The 21150-nt window shown below is 42.4% G+C and overlaps 1 protein-coding gene across 2 annotated transcripts in view; it reads right to left on the bottom strand.

Moving 5' to 3' along the window:
* The window catches only part of LOC118290297 (neurexin-3b), a 345685-nt gene that overhangs the window by 149309 nt on the left and 175226 nt on the right, over positions 1-21150 (bottom strand). For both annotated transcript variants that reach the window (XM_047328638.1, XM_047328639.1), the window contains 7 exons: positions 6530-6733; positions 4970-4996; positions 3406-3525; positions 2915-3027; positions 2473-2741; positions 1566-1756; positions 359-532 (listed from right to left, as the gene is read on the bottom strand). In XM_047328638.1, the coding sequence (XP_047184594.1) occupies positions 359-532; positions 1566-1756; positions 2473-2741; positions 2915-3027; positions 3406-3525; positions 4970-4996; positions 6530-6733 (1098 nt within the window). The remainder of the gene's footprint in view (positions 1-358; positions 533-1565; positions 1757-2472; positions 2742-2914; positions 3028-3405; positions 3526-4969; positions 4997-6529; positions 6734-21150) is intronic.

Below are 21150 nucleotides of genomic sequence, written 5' to 3'. Positions count from 1 at the left end.
GTATCATGTAGTGATGTGTATCTACGAACAATTTAAAATAATTGAATGAAAACTGCACAAATTCGTGAGATAAGTTTTCTTTTCCCACTTGCATTGCTGTTGTTATTCAGGTTTTAACATGTCCAGTCATTTTTAAATGTGTTGATGCAACGTAAAAAGTGAACAAGCCGTTATTAAAGAATTAAAATGACAAAATTTTAACCTATAATGTGACAAATGCCAAGGCGAATGGAAAGAAAATAGGATTAGGATTAACAATGCCAGCGGATGGCTTTAAGGGCCACTGAAGAAAATCTAATTAGACTGATAAATCTCACGAGGCAGGTCATGATTCTTATGTGCTGCAGGCCATCCTTACCTTCGCAGCCTCGCTCGATCTGCCCGCTGCGGAAAAGGGCGTCATTGATGAGGTCTGGCAGGCGGCCGTTGAGGTCAACTGAGGCCAGGCAGCCCTGGAAGCCCTCCCGAGACACCACCAGCTTCGGGAGGTTCTGGTACATGTTGGGTCCCAGACCTCCGATGAACAGGTCACCTGAAGGGAGGAGGGGAGAGGGGAAGCAAATTAGCATGTAAATTAATTGAAGTCAGTAGATATCAGGTTTAGTTTGGGGACTATGCCATAAAAGTCACCACATGACTCAGGACTATGAAATGTCATTGATTAATTCACTATTCTTTCAAACTGAAAAACAATTTCTCGACTCTTCATTTGTCTGGGAGAGAATATGGCTAATATTATGGCTATATTTAATAACTGATATGCTGTTTTTCTTTCTCAGACTAGATACACATACTGTGTTTGATAATTAGTGTCTTATCCCATAACATGCACCGTAATACAACACTCCTCTGGCACCATAGCATAGAGTGTTCAAGACAACAAGTGACCGGTGGTGGAGAAAGTCTAGAACATTAAAATATTCTTTTCTAAATACTTTTTTCTGTTGGGTTTACTTAGATAGATGGATTCACCAAACTTTCTCCGAACTTACTTAATTGCACAAACGTGTTGCAAATCGTTAATTTCAGCCTAAAGAATGTCACCTGTTCTCAAAAAGTCACGTGAGATTTGATCCATAGCATAATCCGCGCCCCTAAATTGCCATATGAGGTAACTCGCTGACCTGCTGTCAGAAATCAGCAGACAACTTTAGCGGAGTCAGAAGTGATACTACTCAAAACAATTGTCTGTGCAGTCTGACGACATCGCTGCGCTCACTCATTTTAAAATTCAAATGTGGATGTTGAATTGAAATCAATAAGTAACTCTGATTACAGTATATCTGCAGGGAGGAAAATGAAATGCTTATTTGCTGCAGTAATTGTAATAGCGTAATTTCTCATCTTTGGGGAAAATATGAAGGCAAATCAAGTTGAAATGCTAAAACATTAAAAAGGGTTGGGCTTTAAGTCTTAAAGATTTTGTAAAGTCAGACAATTTCAGATTCATGACTGGAACAGGTTTACTGCCTGGGATGTGGAGGTGCTTAATTTGGCTGCATGATATTTTTTGGCCTTCATCATGAAAATGACTTGAACGTCTCCAGAATCGAGGATGCCGGCACCTTTAAGGTCGAGGTTCTTGGCTCCGTTGACATTCTGGGTGACTGACTTTGAGTCCACCTTGAGCGTGTGCGTGTTGGCGACATCGCGTGTGATGACCACGTTGTGCCACTGGTTATCGTTCAGTGGGTTGTCACTGTTCCCCTTCAACAGACTTGGCCCATTCCCCAGGTTGAACACATAGTGGATGAACCTGCCAGGGAGGGAGCGGGAGATGAACAGATCAGGGTTTGTTCAAGTTTGTTCAGGAAAGAAAAGACACGTGAAATCTCAGAAATGGAGCAAATAACTTTCAGAATAAGAAATTAAAAGATGAGAAGAGTATAAAAGACATTGTTTTAAATGAAAAGTAAACAAACACTTTCCTACTCCGTGAACAATTAATTTGTATATTTAGTCCCATGTAAATACTTACAGATACGTGCCTTCATGTGTGAATATGGATCAACATGAAAGTACTACTAGAATGTACTAATGAAAAAAACAAAATAAAAAAATAAAAAATTATTGCAAAGACCTGAAAACAAACTAGATCTATTGTAGTTGTAGAGAATTATTAAATCATTGCAATATAGCAAAACTTTCACTCTCACTCTCACGTTGCTCTGACACTAATGGGAGTTAAACTCATAAAGAGAACAATCTTCGCTGCAACACAATGATTTTTATACATTTGCAAGATTACAAAAGTTGCAAAAGAGATTTGGAATTGATAGTTGGTTAGCATTATTGAATGAAAACAACCATGAGCGCAGCTACTTTAAATGCAATAACAGTCTCACGACTGAAATATGAAAAAATGTTTACAAAAATTACTTCAATTAGTAAGTTATCTATTGTGTTAGTATAGCTTGTCATATTCTTATTTCCGTGCAGCCATGGAATAAAACATCAACATGTCTCGCTCACCCTTTGACCAATTCGACGGCGATGAAGTCATTGCCATCTCCGCTGTTGAAGATGATGAAACCGTCGGGTGACGTGGTTTTGAACTGAAAGAAGAGGTGCATTGTGGTATAGGCCTGCAGAGTAGCCAAGCCAAGGTAGCTGCCCTTGGTCTTGAAGGTCACGGGGTCGGCGATGATGAAGCGCATGCCGAAGCGGGCGTTGAGCTCGCAGAAGTCGATGTCCCCGTTCTTGCACATGTCGATGTACTGCATGCCATTGAACTTCAGGCTCTGTGTGGACAGTGAGTGACAGATGATAGTAATTTGAGCTTATTGTTTGTTCTGACAAATATAGACCTGTTGCTGAATAAGATGACGATGAATATCGACGACAAAGAAACACTGTTGTTCTGCAGTGCAGTACTTGTGCATCTGTTGCGTCATGAGTGCATTGCACCTCGTACCTGAAGATGCCCGGTGAAGGAGGAGGGAGCTGACGAGACAAAGCGCCTCTCGGTCAAGATGCCCGTCTCCACGTTGTTGAACTCCAGACGGGTGTGGTCACCCGCCATCTGGCCTGAGGTGGAAGCGGGGAGAGAAAGGAGAAAATAGCCAAGGGATGAGGGGGTTGAAGAGGAGAGAGGACATGCAACTTAAGCTACAGCTTCACATTATGTCATTCTGATGCAATAAACCTAACAGAGCTTACGGTGAAGTAAAAGTAAAAACGTGAATACAGTTTCATTGTCAAAAAAAACAACCTTTTCCATCTTTTTCAACAAAACAATTAATATCTCACATCTAATATGGCTCAATCTTAAAATGATCAAATGATTATGATTGAACCGCATTCACTGTTGAAAAATAGAGAAATCAAAAGAAAATGAAAAGAGAATCAAACATGCGTGCGGTGGATATTGTGAGACGGCATGTCAACGGATCACAAGAGAAATACCTTCGGCCACGTCGTCATCCACAGTGAGTTTGAAGGTTTTACCGCGGCGGACCACTCGTACCGAGTGCCACTCGTTGTCGTTGAGCTTTTGTCCGGCATAAAGAACCTCAGGGCCCTTGCCTGAAGAGGAGGGTTAGTTAGTCGAGGGGCGGGGGAAGCACAAGCACAAACCAAATCTATGTTTTTCAAAACTTAAGGCAATAGATCGGACAACATTTGTTTACAATATGTGTTGTCCAAAACCTTTTTTCTTTCAGCTTATATAATCTCAATTGCCAAACAAATATTTGGTTTGGATCAGACAACAGAGGAAAACAATACCAGTCACAACCGACTGCATTATTAAAGAAATCACTCGCTATTACTCATACAAGGACTCGATTTCTGACTCAACCCAAAGAATTGAACATAACGGTCTCTCTCTCCCTTGCTGATCCAATTGGCTGATATTTTTTAAAGATCCTTCCATGTTGCACCTTTACTACATGCAGACCAATACTGTAACAGCTCGATTACAAAAAATTATCACAAAATGTTGTTTTATTGCAGCGTTTAATACAGTTGGAAGAGATTTGGTGATGTTAAGTAATTCATGTAACTAACCACTAGAGGGCGACACAGCACCACTATGTTTACCAAAACGCCTGAACAGCTAATTCTGAGTCCAGCATCTGCTGAATAATATTGAACTCAGGTTTTAAATTAAGAGAAGCAGTACTGATTGGTCCTTTAATAGATTCCTGAGCAGAATTATGATTTAGGGTCTAAACTTGTGTTGTTCATGCTGGCCCAGCCCTGTAGACAAAGGCAACATGAAGATAACACTTTGCATCCTTTCTGATCACATCAGAACACATTGGTTACAAGTTGAAGAGAGCTTTGAAGGATTCACTTAACAACATTTTTAACTGCTTCATGTTAACACTTTCTTACTTCTATCCAAAAGTGCAAACTCGACTATATTGATTAGCATTTACAGATGATTCAGCGTGCCTGTGTGTATGCACTTAATAACAAAACCATAATAATCAGCATGAGAAGGCATCAACTAATCAACACTTCAGTAAAGAGACATAGGGAGACCAGAAACTCCTCATCCTCTCTTTCTTACTTTCTGCACTTACTCTCTACAAGACTGTAACAGATACGAGTCATTTTTCATGAGTAAGAGCGTCGTCTGCTAACACCATCTGTTTATCACATTATGGACCTATATACTGTATTATCTGGTTAAATAAGGAAGGCAAGAAAACAAAGCAAGTGAGAAAAACAGCAATATATTACAGTGTAATTGGTAAAACAATATAGCTAATAGAGTTGCTACAGGGAAAGATTAATTTGAAAAAATGGGCCATTTAAAATATATGGAGTGCATTAAGTCAGATTTGCATAACTTTGATCTCTGGCTATTACTCTCTGGCTATCCGGCCCCCCTCTTATCAGAGAAATCCTCTTATCAGGCTTCTACATTCACACACACATCCCTGGCCTGACATCGGGCACACAGTCTAAAATCAAACACTGATTAAAGGAAGACGGCCGCAGAAGAAGAATGTTGACTTACTGGTGTTACAGTTTATCCTGACACAGTCTAGATGGGGAGGGGAGAATAAGTGACAGATGAAATCGCATCCTTCAAGGTTATTGCTGCAGACATCCAAGAGCAAGAAAAGCCACCTTCCGGGGACGGTCACATGACGCCGGCGGTCATCTTAGGCTGGTTGGCTACTGCTGATCAATACCACTATATTGATACTGGAAATCCAATTTAATCCCACACCAGTTTTTAAATTACAAATTAATTACTTTCAAATGCTGCTCAATGTCACAGTTTGGTTTAATTTGATCAAACATGCGTGTCATTAGAGGTGTGAGTATTACTTTCCAAAAAGGCAAAATGGAGTTTGGCTACATGTTGAATTAGTATCCCACTGAATTATTGTGAAGTTGAGAAAGAGAAGTTTCCAGTAGTTTAACATCATAGGTAATTTCAAACTGAGGCTGTTCATCCAAGGGAGAGCACTGAACCTGTGTTTGGCAGATGCAGGTTTCAAATCCATGTGACCAGGCTGCTCATGTGCCGTCAACCGCAACAGAAAAGTGGGAGCAAACTGCCTCGAGCCACACAGCACCAGCACCGTACAGAGGCCTGCTGACCCTCTCTGGGGATCCTATGGAAGTTATGGAAAATAGTGCTCCGTGGATTCAATGGATTAGATTAGGAATTCGAAATGTATTTCGATTGTTCAAATGTTTAGAACAAAAAGACCACATTGCACATTGAAAACATGAAATGTGGCCTAGACGTGGTCCGTGCTTTTAGCAGCTTTGGGAACTCGCTTGCAGATATTTTACATCTACCCACAGGCTTTGTATGGACAGCATATCGCTGGTAGAAAAAGAAAAAAGGCCTGCACTCTACTTAAATGTACCACCCATGCCACCATCTGCAGGCGCGCTGGGTGCTGTGGCATCGGGCTGTTTGCCAGATGGGCCGCAGGCTCGGGGCCTTTGAAGGGGTGAGTGCCATCTTTGAACATGGCATGGAGATGCCAGCTAGACCAGGGGTAACTAATGAACAGAGAGAAACATGAACCTGCTATCATGAGGTAAAAGAATAGAAAAAATAAGAATGCATACAATCAGAGCAGCACTAAAATGTACAAATGTTTCTTACCTGCAACCCTGAATATAATGTGGAATGTTGCTAGCTGAATTGCGGTGTGTCTGAGGGCAGTGCCATCTATTAAAGCAACGTAATAGGCAAGATGCTGTGCCTTTGGATAAATATATTTGTACAAAAGCATGTGCGTGTCTTAAATGATCTACGATCTGTTCAAAAGATGTACTGTCGAGCATTGTTTTCTTTGTAAAGTGTTAGATTGATGGATGTAAAAAATCTACAAAGACAACTAAGCATCAAGGCAGAAAATTCAGGCAAGTCAAAAAGAGATCATGCAACTACAAAGACAAACTAGTAAAACTGGTTTTAGTATGTGTCAAGGTCTGACATCAAGTCTGGACCATAAAGAAAATGTACAAAAGAGAATGAAAGCACGAAAACAGTGAGGCCTCCTCTTTGACCGGAGGGGAGGAAGGCCAACGGCGACGGTTCATACGATACCTAGGTTGACAGTCAGTTTGACCCTCCCGCTGTCCAGCTCGAGCCGCAACGTGTCCGCCGACTCGCGGGACGTGGCGGCCATGAGCAGGCCGAAGGCCCGCTGGGACATGAAGCGGAGGGAGACGTCCTCGGCCTCGGTGTGCATGACATTCGGTATCACAACCTTCATGTACATGCTGCCATCGAAAGACAGGATTGACGCCTCTGTGAGGAGAAGAGACAGACACGTGTTTAAATATTGATGGTGGTGTAGGCACAAATCTGCGTCAGTGTGTGCGTGTGTGTGTGTGTGTGAAAACAACAGATACCATCCTAACCGCATAAAACACAACAATATATTGCATATGCTTCTCCCCCTTCTGACAGCTCTGTTCATGCTGCCACAGCTTCTGATAAGATAACAGAGAACGTGTGCTATGAAAGCAAACACACACAGACGGTGAAGAAAATCAGACGTAATTTAAAGTTGGAACCTGTATACATGCGTGTCCCTGCATATATATTATCTACACACACAAATACGCGTCCCACATGCCCAGTTGCAGCTGCATTCATCATCCATCGGCTGACAGGCGAGTGTCAGGGAGCTCAGGCTGCTGAAGTGCGCACACGCTGCTCAGTGTGCGGAAAATTAAATCATCATGCCACTTCCCTTTCAACTCCCCCTCCAAAGGTGTTGGTTGGTGTTACTCTCATTGTTTCTTTCGACATGTCGAATCAGTGTGGAATGTGCAAGTGTACTCTTAACGCCACACAAAATAAAAGTCTTTACACACTGAACAGCACAAACTGTCTCCGGGGTTAAATGGAGACAGTTAGAGCACATGGATGGATCATTCAATGTTCAAAGGCTGTGGAGCTGTGGACCGGATCCTGTTTCCTTCTTGTGAGTTGGAAAGGGAGGAGAGATCCAGAGCTAGTGTGGCAAAGAAAGAGGAGGGCTGTCAGGGGTAGGGGGGTGGGTGGATTAAAAGGGTATCAAACCATGAAATACCTGTTTTGACACATCAGCTTCTAGAGAAAAAAAGTAGCCCCCTGGCCTCTGAAATGCACCAGACTTTGGCTGCATCCCGGGAAACGCTGAGGATGGAGGCGAACACGGCCCCCAGAGAGGGGTTGCACCTGGGAACGATGCAGTGTCGCATGTCCCGTACTGCTGCTTTGACTTTTTTTGGGGGGGCTTCTTTTCATGGGGTCTGCTGACTTAAGTGCCATTTTCAGCTTTCAATTTGGAGAAAAACTGTTTACTCATGCAAAAAAAGTAATGGATTTTAAGTACTATCGGACTTTGCCTCACTCAAAGCTGGACGGTGGCACTCACACATCCGTTACGTTCCGGCCCCTTGCCAAATGAGTTCACACGATGCTGATTAAGTCCATTAGAACCAGGGACCATTCACTCTGGGTTTCGCAGACTACTGGAGTTTTAAATCTGTCAACCAGCAAGTTTGCCAGAGAGGAAGAGATAGCGACTGTGACAATGGAGATGGAGTACAGGAACTAGGAGTATGATCCATGGAAAAACCTACAGGATACACCAAAGTGAAGTTTCTGAAGCTCCAGATGAAAAAAAAAATAGGAAGAAGAAGGATTAAAGTCGATGAAAGACAGTGAGGAACAACATGGATTATCACGGGCGTGGCTTCTCCTCATCGGAGAGCACTGCAATAATGAGTACGTGTTTTGGAACTGTGGGGATACCTCAAGATTTGACAGTGCAGTTGCTCTCACTGCCAGAAGGGGGACCCAGAAGATACACACAGCAGGGTTAGGCTTAAATGTCAAATTTGTGTGATCTGCTGCGAAATTCATTATGTAAGTAAAGTGAGATCAGTGAACCATTCACCTTACCAAGAGGAGCTCCGCTTAGAAGGGAAAAACCCCACATTTGTCTGTGCGGCTGTTGTAAAATCCATTCTGTGAACACGCTTGTCGACTCCGTGTGTACAGTAGCCTGGAGGATAATGAATCCATTGCCCACTATTGTTCTACTCAATTTTAAATTCACACACACACACACACACACACACACACACACACACACACACACACACACACACACACACACACACACACACACACACACACACACACACACACACACACACACACACACACACACACACACACACACACACACACACACACACACCTGGTTTGTTCACAGATGTATCCCCTAACTGACAGAGGCATGTATTGATTTGTGAGCCTGTTCAAGTCCCAGACTTGGCGAGAGTCAATCTGCTGCTTAGAAATCTCAAAGAGACAAGGGAGGACGTGAAAAGCATAAAACAAAGTGTGCAATGTCCACTCTGGAGTTTAAGGAGACTTGGCACACGCTTGGAATTAGGTGTGTGTGTGGAATGAAATGAAATTTGAAACACCTCATCTTTCTTGCCCCACAGGTTGGAATACTAAAGCGCTGGAGCCTAACAGGTGGCAGGAATACACTACAGAGTGATGATATGTGGAAATATACATGTGCGAGTGTACAGCCGCACCGACGACGATGCTGATGTTTTGGTTTTTTTCCTCATTCACAATCCTATTTGGTGTGCTTGAAAAGCTACCATTTTCAATTAGCACTGGCTAATGGAAACTGTTTTTCTTTCAGATATTTATTCATGAATATGGAATATTTAAAATGCATAAATTAAAAATATTGGAATGATTTGCCCCCTTAAAATGGTTTTATCCATTTATGTAAGAGTGCACTTCGCCGCTCCACAGTCAGCACCGTGCACCGGCTGATTCCTCAGTAAGCCGCAGCATAATAGCATCCAATTTCAGAGGTCTGTTTTGGTGCATGGCCTCCTTCTGGGGGCAAAGTGGTCCCCATCATGAGTCTGACTGCCATCGATCAGCCTCAGCAGGGATTAGCTGTGTCGTATAGTCAAATGATTTTTTATTGTGTTTGAAAGCAGCGGGAGATTTTTGGCTGGCTGCAGTTTGATGTTATTTGATTTGGCTCTCATTCTCTCTCTCTGCTCCGAGTGGCAGCAAACCAAAACACAGAGGGTTTATTCCGATGATGTCCATCCGGTCCATTTAGAACAGAGTGGTAAGTTCAACAGTGAACTCTGAACGTTTTAAACTACCAACTGACAATGAGCGATTGACGGGACAGAGTCGCTTCTTGGCCTCTCACACAATAAACAGGAATAGCAGACACAAGACATCTTGCAGGTCTTTGGCCATCAAAAATGTTAATTTATTGGTAGTGATTACTAACTCAATAAATTAAAAAAATCACTCGGGCATCTATGGTGCATATTCACACCCTCAGCAGTGTCCTCCTTTCTCGGTTCGTGTCGGCGAGGCTGCCTGCAGCCCTGCAGTGCTGAGCACACCTTCCTGTTCACACAGGAAAAATTCAAAGTGACACAATTGCATGGTTTGCAATAAACTTGGCTACTTTACTAGATTGCTAGATGGCTGTATTTAAACAAAAAAAAAAAGTGTGACAAACTTTAAACGAAGGCTCGGTTCATTACAACTTGGGTCAACATGACATTTTGTTCTCATATCTTCATAAATACATTACATTTTGAAAATATGTAGGTCAGATGGAGAGGTGCAAGTTTTGGGTGAAACAGCATATAAGTGGGGGATTGCTCAGCCTCGGCAGAGTTTTGCGCTCTCTTCGTTATGTTAGTTAGTTATGATAGTATTACATTGGATGACGTAGCCTAATTACTGTGAAATTTGCAGAGATCAAACTTTGCTTTCCCTTCAGGTTAGCTTAGCTCGACCACAAAGACAGAAACATGAAGCACAAAAACCAGGGCATTAAAACGACCATTTGTGGTTTTATTGGAGTAACCACAAACTATCAGTTTTACACTGTGATACCTTGGGAAATAAGCAAAGTAGCTGTGTCCAGTCTTCAAGCAACGTTAAGCTGACCAGCTACTTGCTGTAGCTTCATTTTTAGCAAATAGTCATTTTTTCTCATCATATGTTCTGCAATAAAGTCCAAAATGTCAAACTATTTCTTTCATAGTTTGCTTGATAGTCTTGCGGTTCAGATATTTCCCCCAATGAATTAAGAATACATGTGAGCTTGGAAATTACAATGTTATTACTGCAAAATAGCAAAAACTACAATAATACACTGTATGAAGCCACATTTTCCCTTTAATCTAGTCTGAAGTCACAGTATCATGCAAAGCTTCCCATATCAATGTGAGGGCTGTAAAGAAGTGGAAGCTGAGCTGCTGCGTGAAACATCACTTTTCATTTGTGGAATATTAAACATCAATCTCTGCAAAACGAGACTGACTGAGACTGCTGTGATTATAGTCATTCACAGCCAATACAGGGCTAATGACGGGCGAGACACCGCAGGTGATCGCACTGCATTAAACCACAGTGTGCGTGCATTTACAGTTGTATGGATGACACACACACACACAGTGGCACGACTGCAGCCTCTGTAAGTTGATATTTCTCAAGAGCGATATCAGCAGCGATGACAATGTCATTTCAGATGGTAATCACACAGCTACTTGTCAGTCCGTGTGTGCGCGTGTGAGTGCTTGTGTGTACGCGTGCGTTTTCTGGCAATCTCCACACTTTACATAATTAGCAGTCCAATTGAAGCAGAAGATGGGAGAGGAGGAAAGCTATTAAGGGAGAAGTCTCACAAATATTCAGGGTGTAAAAGGGGGGAGTGGAACAGTCAGAGCTCTTCAGCGAGCACAGACACACACACACTCTTGTCCTGTTCAAACTCTGAAATCACTTTTCGTTCTCTCAGTGTTCCCTTTATTTACTTGCCTCGGCTGTAACTGTGTCGGATTATCTAATCTTTTTTCCCCCTCTAACAGATTGACAAGTCTTTGTTTTGATAAACAAAGCAACAAGGGCCTTCACTGTCATTGTGGTGTTAAATGTGTCTGCCACACACACACAAACACACATTTTAGAGACTGCTGTCAGCAACCTTTAAAGTTCAAAAATCATATCTGCATCCTGACAGCAAGGATAATGACATCGATGAAGAATCTTACAAGTCCTAAGCATGTCTTTGTCTCCTGTTCGTGTGTTTATGTATATACAGTATGTATATATAAATACTGTGTGTCTGTGTGTTTGGAAAGTGTGTGCACCATGTGTATACACACAACGGCAAAAGCAAATGCCTGTCTTCAACAGAAGAGCCTATCGTACATTATATACAGTAATGCTTACCACGTGATTCACAGTGGAGACAATTGCACTCTCACACACTCACACGCACATATAATAATCTCTCCACAATCTGCTTTTACACGCACACTGCAGTTGAACAATCCGCGCCGCGTCTGAAACCACTTAGATGAGATGAAGCCGTATGTTTTAAAAAGGAACAACACAATCGGATTCATCAGTTGATCACATTAGAGGGTAAATGTAAATGGTCTCCCCTCACACGCAGCACAAACGGTGGTTTGAGTCGGATTAAGTTGTGACTGTGCAGCTCGTACAGCCTGTTGTTACAGAAAGTGGTGAAAGTTATGTGAAGCAGTTTGATTCAGATCTCATTCCTATTTAAATTCACCCTTCAGTCATGTCCGACAGTATGATTGCTAATATTTGTTTAACCTCAAAGCACAAAATGACTTCCAAAAAATCACTGGGGAATTTAATGGGGCCGTCAGTCAGACTGCTGAGTCAATGATTACTTAACCGGTCGCTGACATCAATGAATGTTTTTGTCGTTCGGACGTTTACCATGGCAACTGGCTCTCAGTATGTTATTTTGTATTAGCAGTTACATTAAAAAATATTTTAGCCATTTGGGTACAGAAGAACCAATCTTAAGGGTAAAAACACAAAGTCCTTCTAACGTTTTAAGGCAAATGTGTCGGCAAACTGCGCATTTATACAACATTAGCCCTGTAGTAGCCATTGACATGAGGTTTGCTAAACAAGGCCAAAAACAAAGTATTTTTGATCCTCCCTTCTTGCTTCATTTCTCCTTTTCTAACACTACCCAGATTTAGGGAACGGTGCTCAGCACTTGAATAACGATATGCCTCCGCAGACAGTCAAACTCAAGAAGAGGTCACTACATTGGAGAGGGATTACCAGATATTCCACCGTGCTCAACCAAAAAGCAAGCCGAGATGAATTCATCAGGACAACAAAAATCACAGAGGGGCGGTGTAGCGGCAGTATAAAACAGTAAGCGGTTTTGCACATCAGACATATTGAACGGGCTTTACACACAGATAAGGTAAATCCCTTAGAGCTTTGTCAACATGTGACAGATACAATCGGTTTGTGAAACAAGGCGCTGCGCATTGGATTTCAAGAGTGATTTAGTATCATACTGTATCTATCCGCCCCTGCTGCATTTTAGGACAGGAACACCGCAGCGACTGCGTCCACCCCACCGGCATGTTGGCTTAACCCCACTGCAGGTAAAAGTCACGGGAAGGAACTCCTCGACAGTCGCTCTGCGAGCTTAGGCTACCTTTAAAATGGATTATTCAAAGCCAGGCAACATTTGACCCCGACGGATGTTGAAGTTATGATAAATGACAGTCTGTGGTGATTTATGGGTGTAATACTCCTGCTTAGTGGGTAGTTACACACATGGGCACTCATGGGTCAGTGTGCAAATACACAAGTTTGCAAACCATAAATACCCGCCGGTTAACCTTTACCAGTGGTGTGAACAGACTCTCTAACAGACAGCGGTGAAAAAAATAAAAGATCGTCACCTCTACAGTGCACGGGCTCAGCATTACACGGAGAACCCAGAGTAGCACTCAAAGCCAACCAGCAGGTCACTTGGTTCAAACATGAGGGCACTCTGGGGGCACATGAAACCAACGAGAGGCGGATACTTATAGGCCAAAAAGGTTCATTCAGGGGACGGCCAGGTTGTGACTTTAGGGCAAACGAGTGGACGTGTCCCGTTAGAACAGGGCTGAGGAACCGTCTGCCTATCAAGGGCCATTTCAATTTTACGACATCCTTCCATGGCCATAATAAATGATTCAACACATATCACACGGACGTCTCTAATGCGTTGGTTGGAACTGCTCCTCTTTGGTCTGTCTGATGTCAGATGGTAGTGATGATGATGCCATAACAAACGAGCCCGTCAGTGTTTTTTCAATACCTGGTGCCATATCAACAATCCACAGTGCTGCGATTCTTTGGGAGGTTCTTGGCTATTAACTAGCTCACCACTGACTACAAACCATTTCTCCTTGTAAACCATCCAGTTAAGCATGTTGCCAAACTTGAGACTGCTAAAAACTGTATTTTTCATATTAATGTGAACACATCCATGCAAACTAGCAAACTGGGTTATCCTTTCCCTCAACAAAAAAATGAAGGTTTGTCCATTTCTCTTGGAATGCCCAACATTTCATATATACTTTTCTTGACACGTGAGGTAAGAGCTACTTCTTTCAGTCATTCTGATCATGTCATAACACGCATATAGCCAGAAGAGACCATCCTAAAGGACAAGCTAGTCCATTTATTGCTGAAAGAAAAATTAATTGCAGCCATGATAATTCTTTGGGGTATTTCTCAGCCACTTTGTTTCTACTAATTGCCCCCTGGGCCGCATCAAACGGTCATTCCAATACAAAGTTTTAATGTTTAGAGACGGTTACAACAAACTTCAGAAAATGAGGCAATGTTTTTCTGCAACTTCTACTGTATAACCCGCTGGGATTTTCTACCAAGAGAGTGTGTTGATAAAGTAAGTTTGATTTATGGTTTTGCCCTTGCTGAGTTCTTTCCCTATGCATCTGCTAAGGGTTGATAAAGATACAGCGGTAAACATATTAAATGTTAGTGTTTTATCATGTGTTTTTGCGAAAAAGGAAACGCGGGAAAATTTACAAGTATTGAAGATTAGAAGAGATCGTCTGACAAAAGATTGTGGGCGCAAAGTGAGTAAGAGTGTGTGTGAGGCCAATACATTCTGTAACTGTAAAACTAACAGGATCATTGTAAATTTTAAGCTTTAAAAGAATGCACTGTATGTAGATTGGGAAAACAGTTAGGGAGAAGATCAGACAGGAGATTTTCTAAATGTCACGGAGCCCGACTTGTACTCTCCTTGTACCATGGAGAACTTTGATCTGTCTCATTTGAGGCAACATGTTCAACAACTGCTGTAAAACTCCTCCACATCTGGTGCACCGAGCTGGGCCTCCCTCGTACGGTTTAAACCACTGAGTATGCAAATGACGTTTACAGCAGCGGCATTTATAGGAATCCACAGGAACATTTTCATGAAAACTCCTGTAGTCGCCCGATGTATAGTCTGAAACAGTGCGTGTGCACCACATGTTTAGCTGTGGAGAACCTTACAGTAAACTCACAGACTTTCAACAAACCCGGTGCTGTCCTCGAAACATCACTACAGAGAAAAACACTCAGAAAGAGAAGCAAATATGCAGCGTGCACACACAACCGGTGGAGCACGGCTCCATCGGGGGGCAGCAAAGTCAAACACAGCCGGCTGCTGCTTTCAACTTCTCATTTGAGTTTGCACTGAGATGAATAGCATGGAGATGAGATGGGTGGAACCGAGAGCAAAGACGTAGGAACGACGGGGAGGGTTAAATTAAATAACTAAAATGGGAACAAGGTGCAATGAGTGAAAGAGCAAAAGAAGAGGTAGAATATAAATAAATAAAAGAAGAGGAATTGAATGAGCTGCAGCTAAAGGTGGACGAAAGGGAAAAGCAAGAAAGTGTCAGTGTGACGATAAAGCTAACTGACATATGGTGGACTTTGTCCTTGATTTTCATGTTGCAAAACAAACAAGTCAAGCGTCTCTTGAAGCATGAAAGTACTATAAGAAAATGCAAATGCATGACACTTATCTTAATAACACTTGACCACAAATACTACTGTGAACCCTAGAGAGGTGCCCTATCCAGCAAAGTAATAGTATGTCTTTTTGGCTTTTTTTTTATCATAATAATATCAGTTGGTCTCCCTGGGAGTGTGTGTGTGCTCTCTCTCTCTTTATCTCGCGCTCTGTTTCAGTGTGTGTGTGTGTGTGTGTGTGTGTGTGTGTGTGTGTGTGAGTAAGGGAGAGTATGGGGAAAAAATAAATAAATAAATCAGACTGACGGAGGACAGAGAGTTTGCGTGCGAGTACCCGTTTTGTGGCAGAGCGAAATGAGACACAAGACACAGAAAGCAGAGGAAGATGGATGCAGCACATTCCCATTCAGCTTAGCGCGCCACAATGAGAGTCGGGGGTTTACATAACCCAGCACTGCTCCTAAACACGCATTTAATTGCAAATGGGGATTAGGGAGCAACAGCATAATGTTCCAAGCAGCGAAAAAACGGAAACAAACAGATTTTTTTTCTAAGTGCAGGAGGATCCGCTCCTCTCCCAGGTAAACATTGTCAAACTCTCTCCGCATCTATACCTCTCATGTCCATTTGCAGGTACTGTATGAATCGGAAGAGCTGCGGCACAGTACGTGAGGCACTACTGGCACACTGTTTAAGCAAGAGGAGGACGACTCGCCGTGCGTTTGTCTCCGTGGCGCCGGAGGCAGGGCACACCATCTATATTGGTGGACGACTCAAATCTCCTCAGTAGGAGAGGAGAGGACATTTCACTCTGCATTCCTTCTGAAATGACAGCAGCTGGCATCCATGAGAATTAAAATTCAATCGACATGGACCTCCGATCAGGAGCGTCTTTCTGCAAAACCATCAATTCAACATATGGAAAGGGGGAAAACATAAAAGGAGAGACACGCTAGGATGAATCCATTACAGGGAGGACTAAAGGGTTGCAGCAGCGTTGGCTTCAGAAAAAACTTGATATTGCAGAAGATACCAAACTCATTATTCTGCTCAAATTCAATGATTGTTCAACAGCAAGTGGAACAAAGCTGAGATGGGAAGCAAACAAAGGGCGTCGATGGGACCGGGAAATATTCCTTTCTTAGATGCGGGCCCGGGCACTTTCTACTAACAGCTCAACAAGAGCACATTTAAGCTTCAAATGGAATAAGATTTATTTAGCGCGCTTCCCTCGGCTGCTCGACTACAAAACAGCTCCCACAAACAACATCACACACACACACACAAACACAAGCAGACACAATCCCAGACAGTCTTAGATGTGTATTCGTGCAGCTAGGTATCGTAAACTGGTGAACAAACTGAACAAACAAAAAAGCTAATTGCAGTCACGTGGCAAAACGCGGTGATGCCATGCTACACTATACTTGAACAATGTGAGCAAATTCCACACTCAAACATAAGTCAGATTCCACGGGAAGGATCAGATGTGTATGTTTTGACACGGATCTGTTGTTTTCACAGGCTCCGTGTTCACCTTGACACATTTACTCTAAACTTAGTCAGACAGTTCCCGGTGTCACTGACGCCTGACGAACTTTCAAGACGAAAAGGATTTAAAAATATGTCATTTCTTTTGCCCCATAAGGGGAAACACGCTACATTCGTCATTCAGCTTGATGTATGTGGCAACATATTCTTGAGTGTTGCTCTCCTGGAGGTATATGCCTGTCAATCACACCGCATTGCTTGTTAGCTGCACCGCAGAGGGGAAACAAACAGTTCCTGTGTGGAGAAGAAAAGAAGACGAGAAAAGAAGTGATTTGTCTCATGGCATCCGGAAGGGTTGAATGGATAAAATGCGATGTCCTCTCTGGTCCCTTACAGCACTAGACATAGTAATATCGGTCTAAAGCCAGTGTGGTGTCGTGACATTAGTTGTTATGGGGAACTGCAGCTGCTGCTGCTGCTGCTGCTTCGAATCTACCACCTGCAGTGCAGCACGGAGGCATCATGTGCTAAATGATGCGCATCAGTCACCACATCCGGCGCCAGTGAGCCTTTGCTGTCAGGCTGCATGTGTGTCAAAACTGCCCGCCATTCATTTTAAAGCAAGAGAAAAAAAATAATCTTTAACATTATTTATCAAATTTAATCTAAAAAGAATCTGTGCAAAAAAGCCGTGGATAAAGCTTTGGAAACACTGCAGTCAAGCCCTGGGTGGAAAATCTATAAATCTCCTGCTTTGAAGTCCAACATAACAACATCCAGCCTTTACAAGGCTAATTGCTCCACTATTCTTCTCTGGCTAATGTGTTGCCCTCATCCGTCTCCAGTCTTAAGTTGCTGTCCCTCTCCACAACCCTCCGCCCTCTGTAATTTTAACCTCGTTCTCTTTTCTCCATTTTCCCTCGTCTTGGCCATCCACCATTTTACGCCCTTCCCCCATTTGTCCCGTGTACGTACGTGAGCACCGGGCCTGTTAGTCAGGGCAGACCTTGAGGTGTCATTTTCTCCGCGCATCGAGATGAATGACCCGGCAAAGGTGCTTATCGGCCCATTTACGAAAGGAGTGGGGCCGGGGCAAGAGAAAGGCGTCGGTGAAGAGGGAGTTACGGCATGTTGGAGAAGGGGCGGGATCGTAAATGAGTGGTGGATTCTTTTTCTACCATTATCTATGATGCCTTCATAAAAAAGAAAGACAACCCAAGGGAGAAACACAAACAGAACTCTACAAATTACATTGTCTGGTAGTGAGGAGGTAATTTTATTCACTTAAAGTGAAACAATTATGGGCAACGCCAAATGATTCCTAAGCTTCTAAAGGCGACCCCACTTCTTCTCTGGGTGGGCATCTGCTTTATTATAACAGTAGAAGAGAATCTGGAAGGTTCCCGTTTTACATCACGTTGATCGCAATGAGCGATTCTCCAAATGCCAACAGTTTGACTGAAAAAAGAAAAGACAAAGTGCAGAAACTCAAATACTCCGATTATCATCCTTGGAGTGACAGCCTGCTATTCAGACCTAATTGTCAACCACAACTTACTACATGAATCACCTCATCCTGCCAAACAGAAATATGACCTTGGAGCTACAAACCCCATCTAATTCTTCATTTCTTATAACCAAAGAAAAAAAATCGGCTCTCAAGCTCTGTCTCGCCACGTTTTATAAACTTTTTCAGGTCAAAAGTCGTATTAAGTATAAAAAAAAAGATGTTAATGTTGAATACTCAAACATGAAAAGTGATGTATACAGATTATTAAAGAATAATGACACTGAAATGTTGGAGCTCCACTACCCTGATTTTACACATGCTACTTGTAAAAATTGTGTAATGTCTTCTGTGGCACAGAAGGGGCTTGGTTGAAACTGACAACCTGCCTTCTGTGTAATCCATTTGTGGTTTTAAACAGACCTTCCATGGCCAACATACATAGTTAATAATACACAATATCATAAACTCTTCTGTAAAAATGACTTTTCTTAAAGACCCCTTGAAACGGAGTGTTATTTGGGTCCACAATCTTCCACAAACCATGGAGGGAATCGTTGCGGATAATGATTGGCATTTACAGTAGCCTGTAGGGCTGAATGTGCGTCACGCCCCCCGTGGCAGAGTTGACTGAAACTAGCAGAATTACATTGAGACACAAAATGCCAGATGACAAGAAATAAATGAACAATTTACACAGGGAGGCAAGATTAAAAATGGGAGGATTGTAGTTTTCATTTCATGGGAATGTGAAAAGTACTGTACAAAAAAAGAGAATAAAAAAAACAGACTATGAGAATGAGACAAAAGAAGACGAGCACAGAAAAGTAAGAACAATAAACGTCAGCATGAATAGAAGCCTGTGTCAACCATTTCCAAAAGCTTTAACAAAAAGAACGGTCCGATGAAGGGCAGGGAAGCGAAGGGGTTTAGTCTGTCTGAGTTCCATAGTGTGGAGCTCTAACAGCAAAAGCCTTTGTCACGAGCTGTGACCTGGGAGTAACACAGCAGGGCTCCGTACGCGGACCCCATTGGTCGAGAGGGCGCGTACCTGGTCAGTAAATCAGAGATGTATTTAGGGGCAGGGCAATTTAAGGTCTTAAAAGAGAGCCATTAAATCTTAAAATCAATACGAAATCTAACAAGGAGCCGATTGTGAAGGGGGGGATGGTGTCATGACTTTTGGTCTAGGTGATTTGCCGAGCAGCAGTGTTTTTGCATCGAACGGAGACGGTGACAGGAACCCAAGCAAACATCCGAATATAGTGTAGCACAGTAGTCAAAGAGAGAAGATATAGTAAGTTATAATAATAATAAGATGTACAGCTATGTACAACAGGAGTTGATAAAAAATGACTTTATTTTAGTGATAATCTTTCTAGCAGAAATTAGGGAGACCAAACAGCATGACCTCAAACAGATGACGTCATGAAAATTGCTCAAAATCAAAAGGAAAATGGGACTTGGAGATATATATAGTTGGTGTACTGAATGACGTCCATGTACAAAATACAGTACAGTATGTAGACCGGTCTGGTTTGAGAAAACTCATGTGTGACAGTAATTGATACATGACCTGAAAAAAATGATTCACACAAAAGGCAGCCTTGCAATTATACAAGGACTATTATAGGGCTCAGGGATTAGGTGAGACTTTCAGATAGGTCTTTTCCTCCATCTGTGGATGGCAGTGACATTTACAAAAGCATTTAAATGACGCCACTCTTACGCTGTTGGAAGTGACGTTTAGCATTTCTGAGCAACTGCCCCCCATCTGAATACAAAAGGGTTTGGAAACGGCTTTGGAAAAATGATTAATAGGTTATTGTATCGAGATGGTGCAGTGGATATCCGTGCCCTTGTTTGCATTACGCCCACATACTGATCATGTTAAGAAGAGACTAACCACTGTACACAACACACTGCACAATACTTAAAGCTACCAAATCAAGAGACAATCGTAAACCAAGTATGTGCACAAGGGATTGCAGGATATGACTGGTCATCGTTTGGTGAACTTCATGGGTCAACACCGCGAAAGAATATGCCTCTACAGCCGTTTTCAGACATTCCAGAAAGTGTCCAAGGAGGTTGTACGATTCAGATGCATTCAGACCAAGTGGAGCATTTCCGGAACATTCTGTGACATCTGGGTAGAGTATGCAGGAGGCAGGACATGATGCCAAACGCAGTGCCCACGCCCACTCGCTCACTGTGAATAACTTGTCCGGATGAACAATTGCGTTCTCACATCTAGAAAATTTCAGGAAAATGTCCAGACTTCAGTGCATGTCCAAAAGTAGCTTATGTTATGAGGTTCCCTCATTTGAAGTAGGAGCATTCTATCTATCACAAATGATAATTATCAAATCATCTGCAAAATAAAGCCTTTCATCGAAGAAAGTTAACCTCTCCTCACTCCACAAGCACAACCTAAAGGTAACGCCGAATAATGAGAGTCCATGTACGAAGGTGACAAGCATCAACGTCATTCAATCCCGCAATCGCTACCTATGATTAAACTGTTAAAGCCATGTGCCAACCTATTATTTCTCTGCCACTGTTCATTAACATTTAGCAAAATGAGCAGAGAGTGGTGTGTGTTCTGGTGTTTCTATCTGTATGAGAACCGACGTGAGTGACGTGCATGAATTTAGGCAGAGGTTTAATGATGCACTAGAAACGTAAATGCTAACAAGCGGAGCTTGCCCAATTTCATCCAAAATTCTTATGATTAATCAATCACATCCGTTAGAATTGAAGTGAATGGAATAATGAAATTAATAAAACAATGTTTCAAAGAGTGGTAGTTTGAACAGTGGATCGCCTCCAG

This window comes from Scophthalmus maximus, chromosome 18, assembly GCF_022379125.1.
Source record: "Scophthalmus maximus strain ysfricsl-2021 chromosome 18, ASM2237912v1, whole genome shotgun sequence".
NCBI classification, from domain to species: Eukaryota; Metazoa; Chordata; class Actinopteri; order Pleuronectiformes; family Scophthalmidae; genus Scophthalmus; species Scophthalmus maximus.
This window is presented reverse-complemented; position numbering and strand designations above follow the sequence as displayed.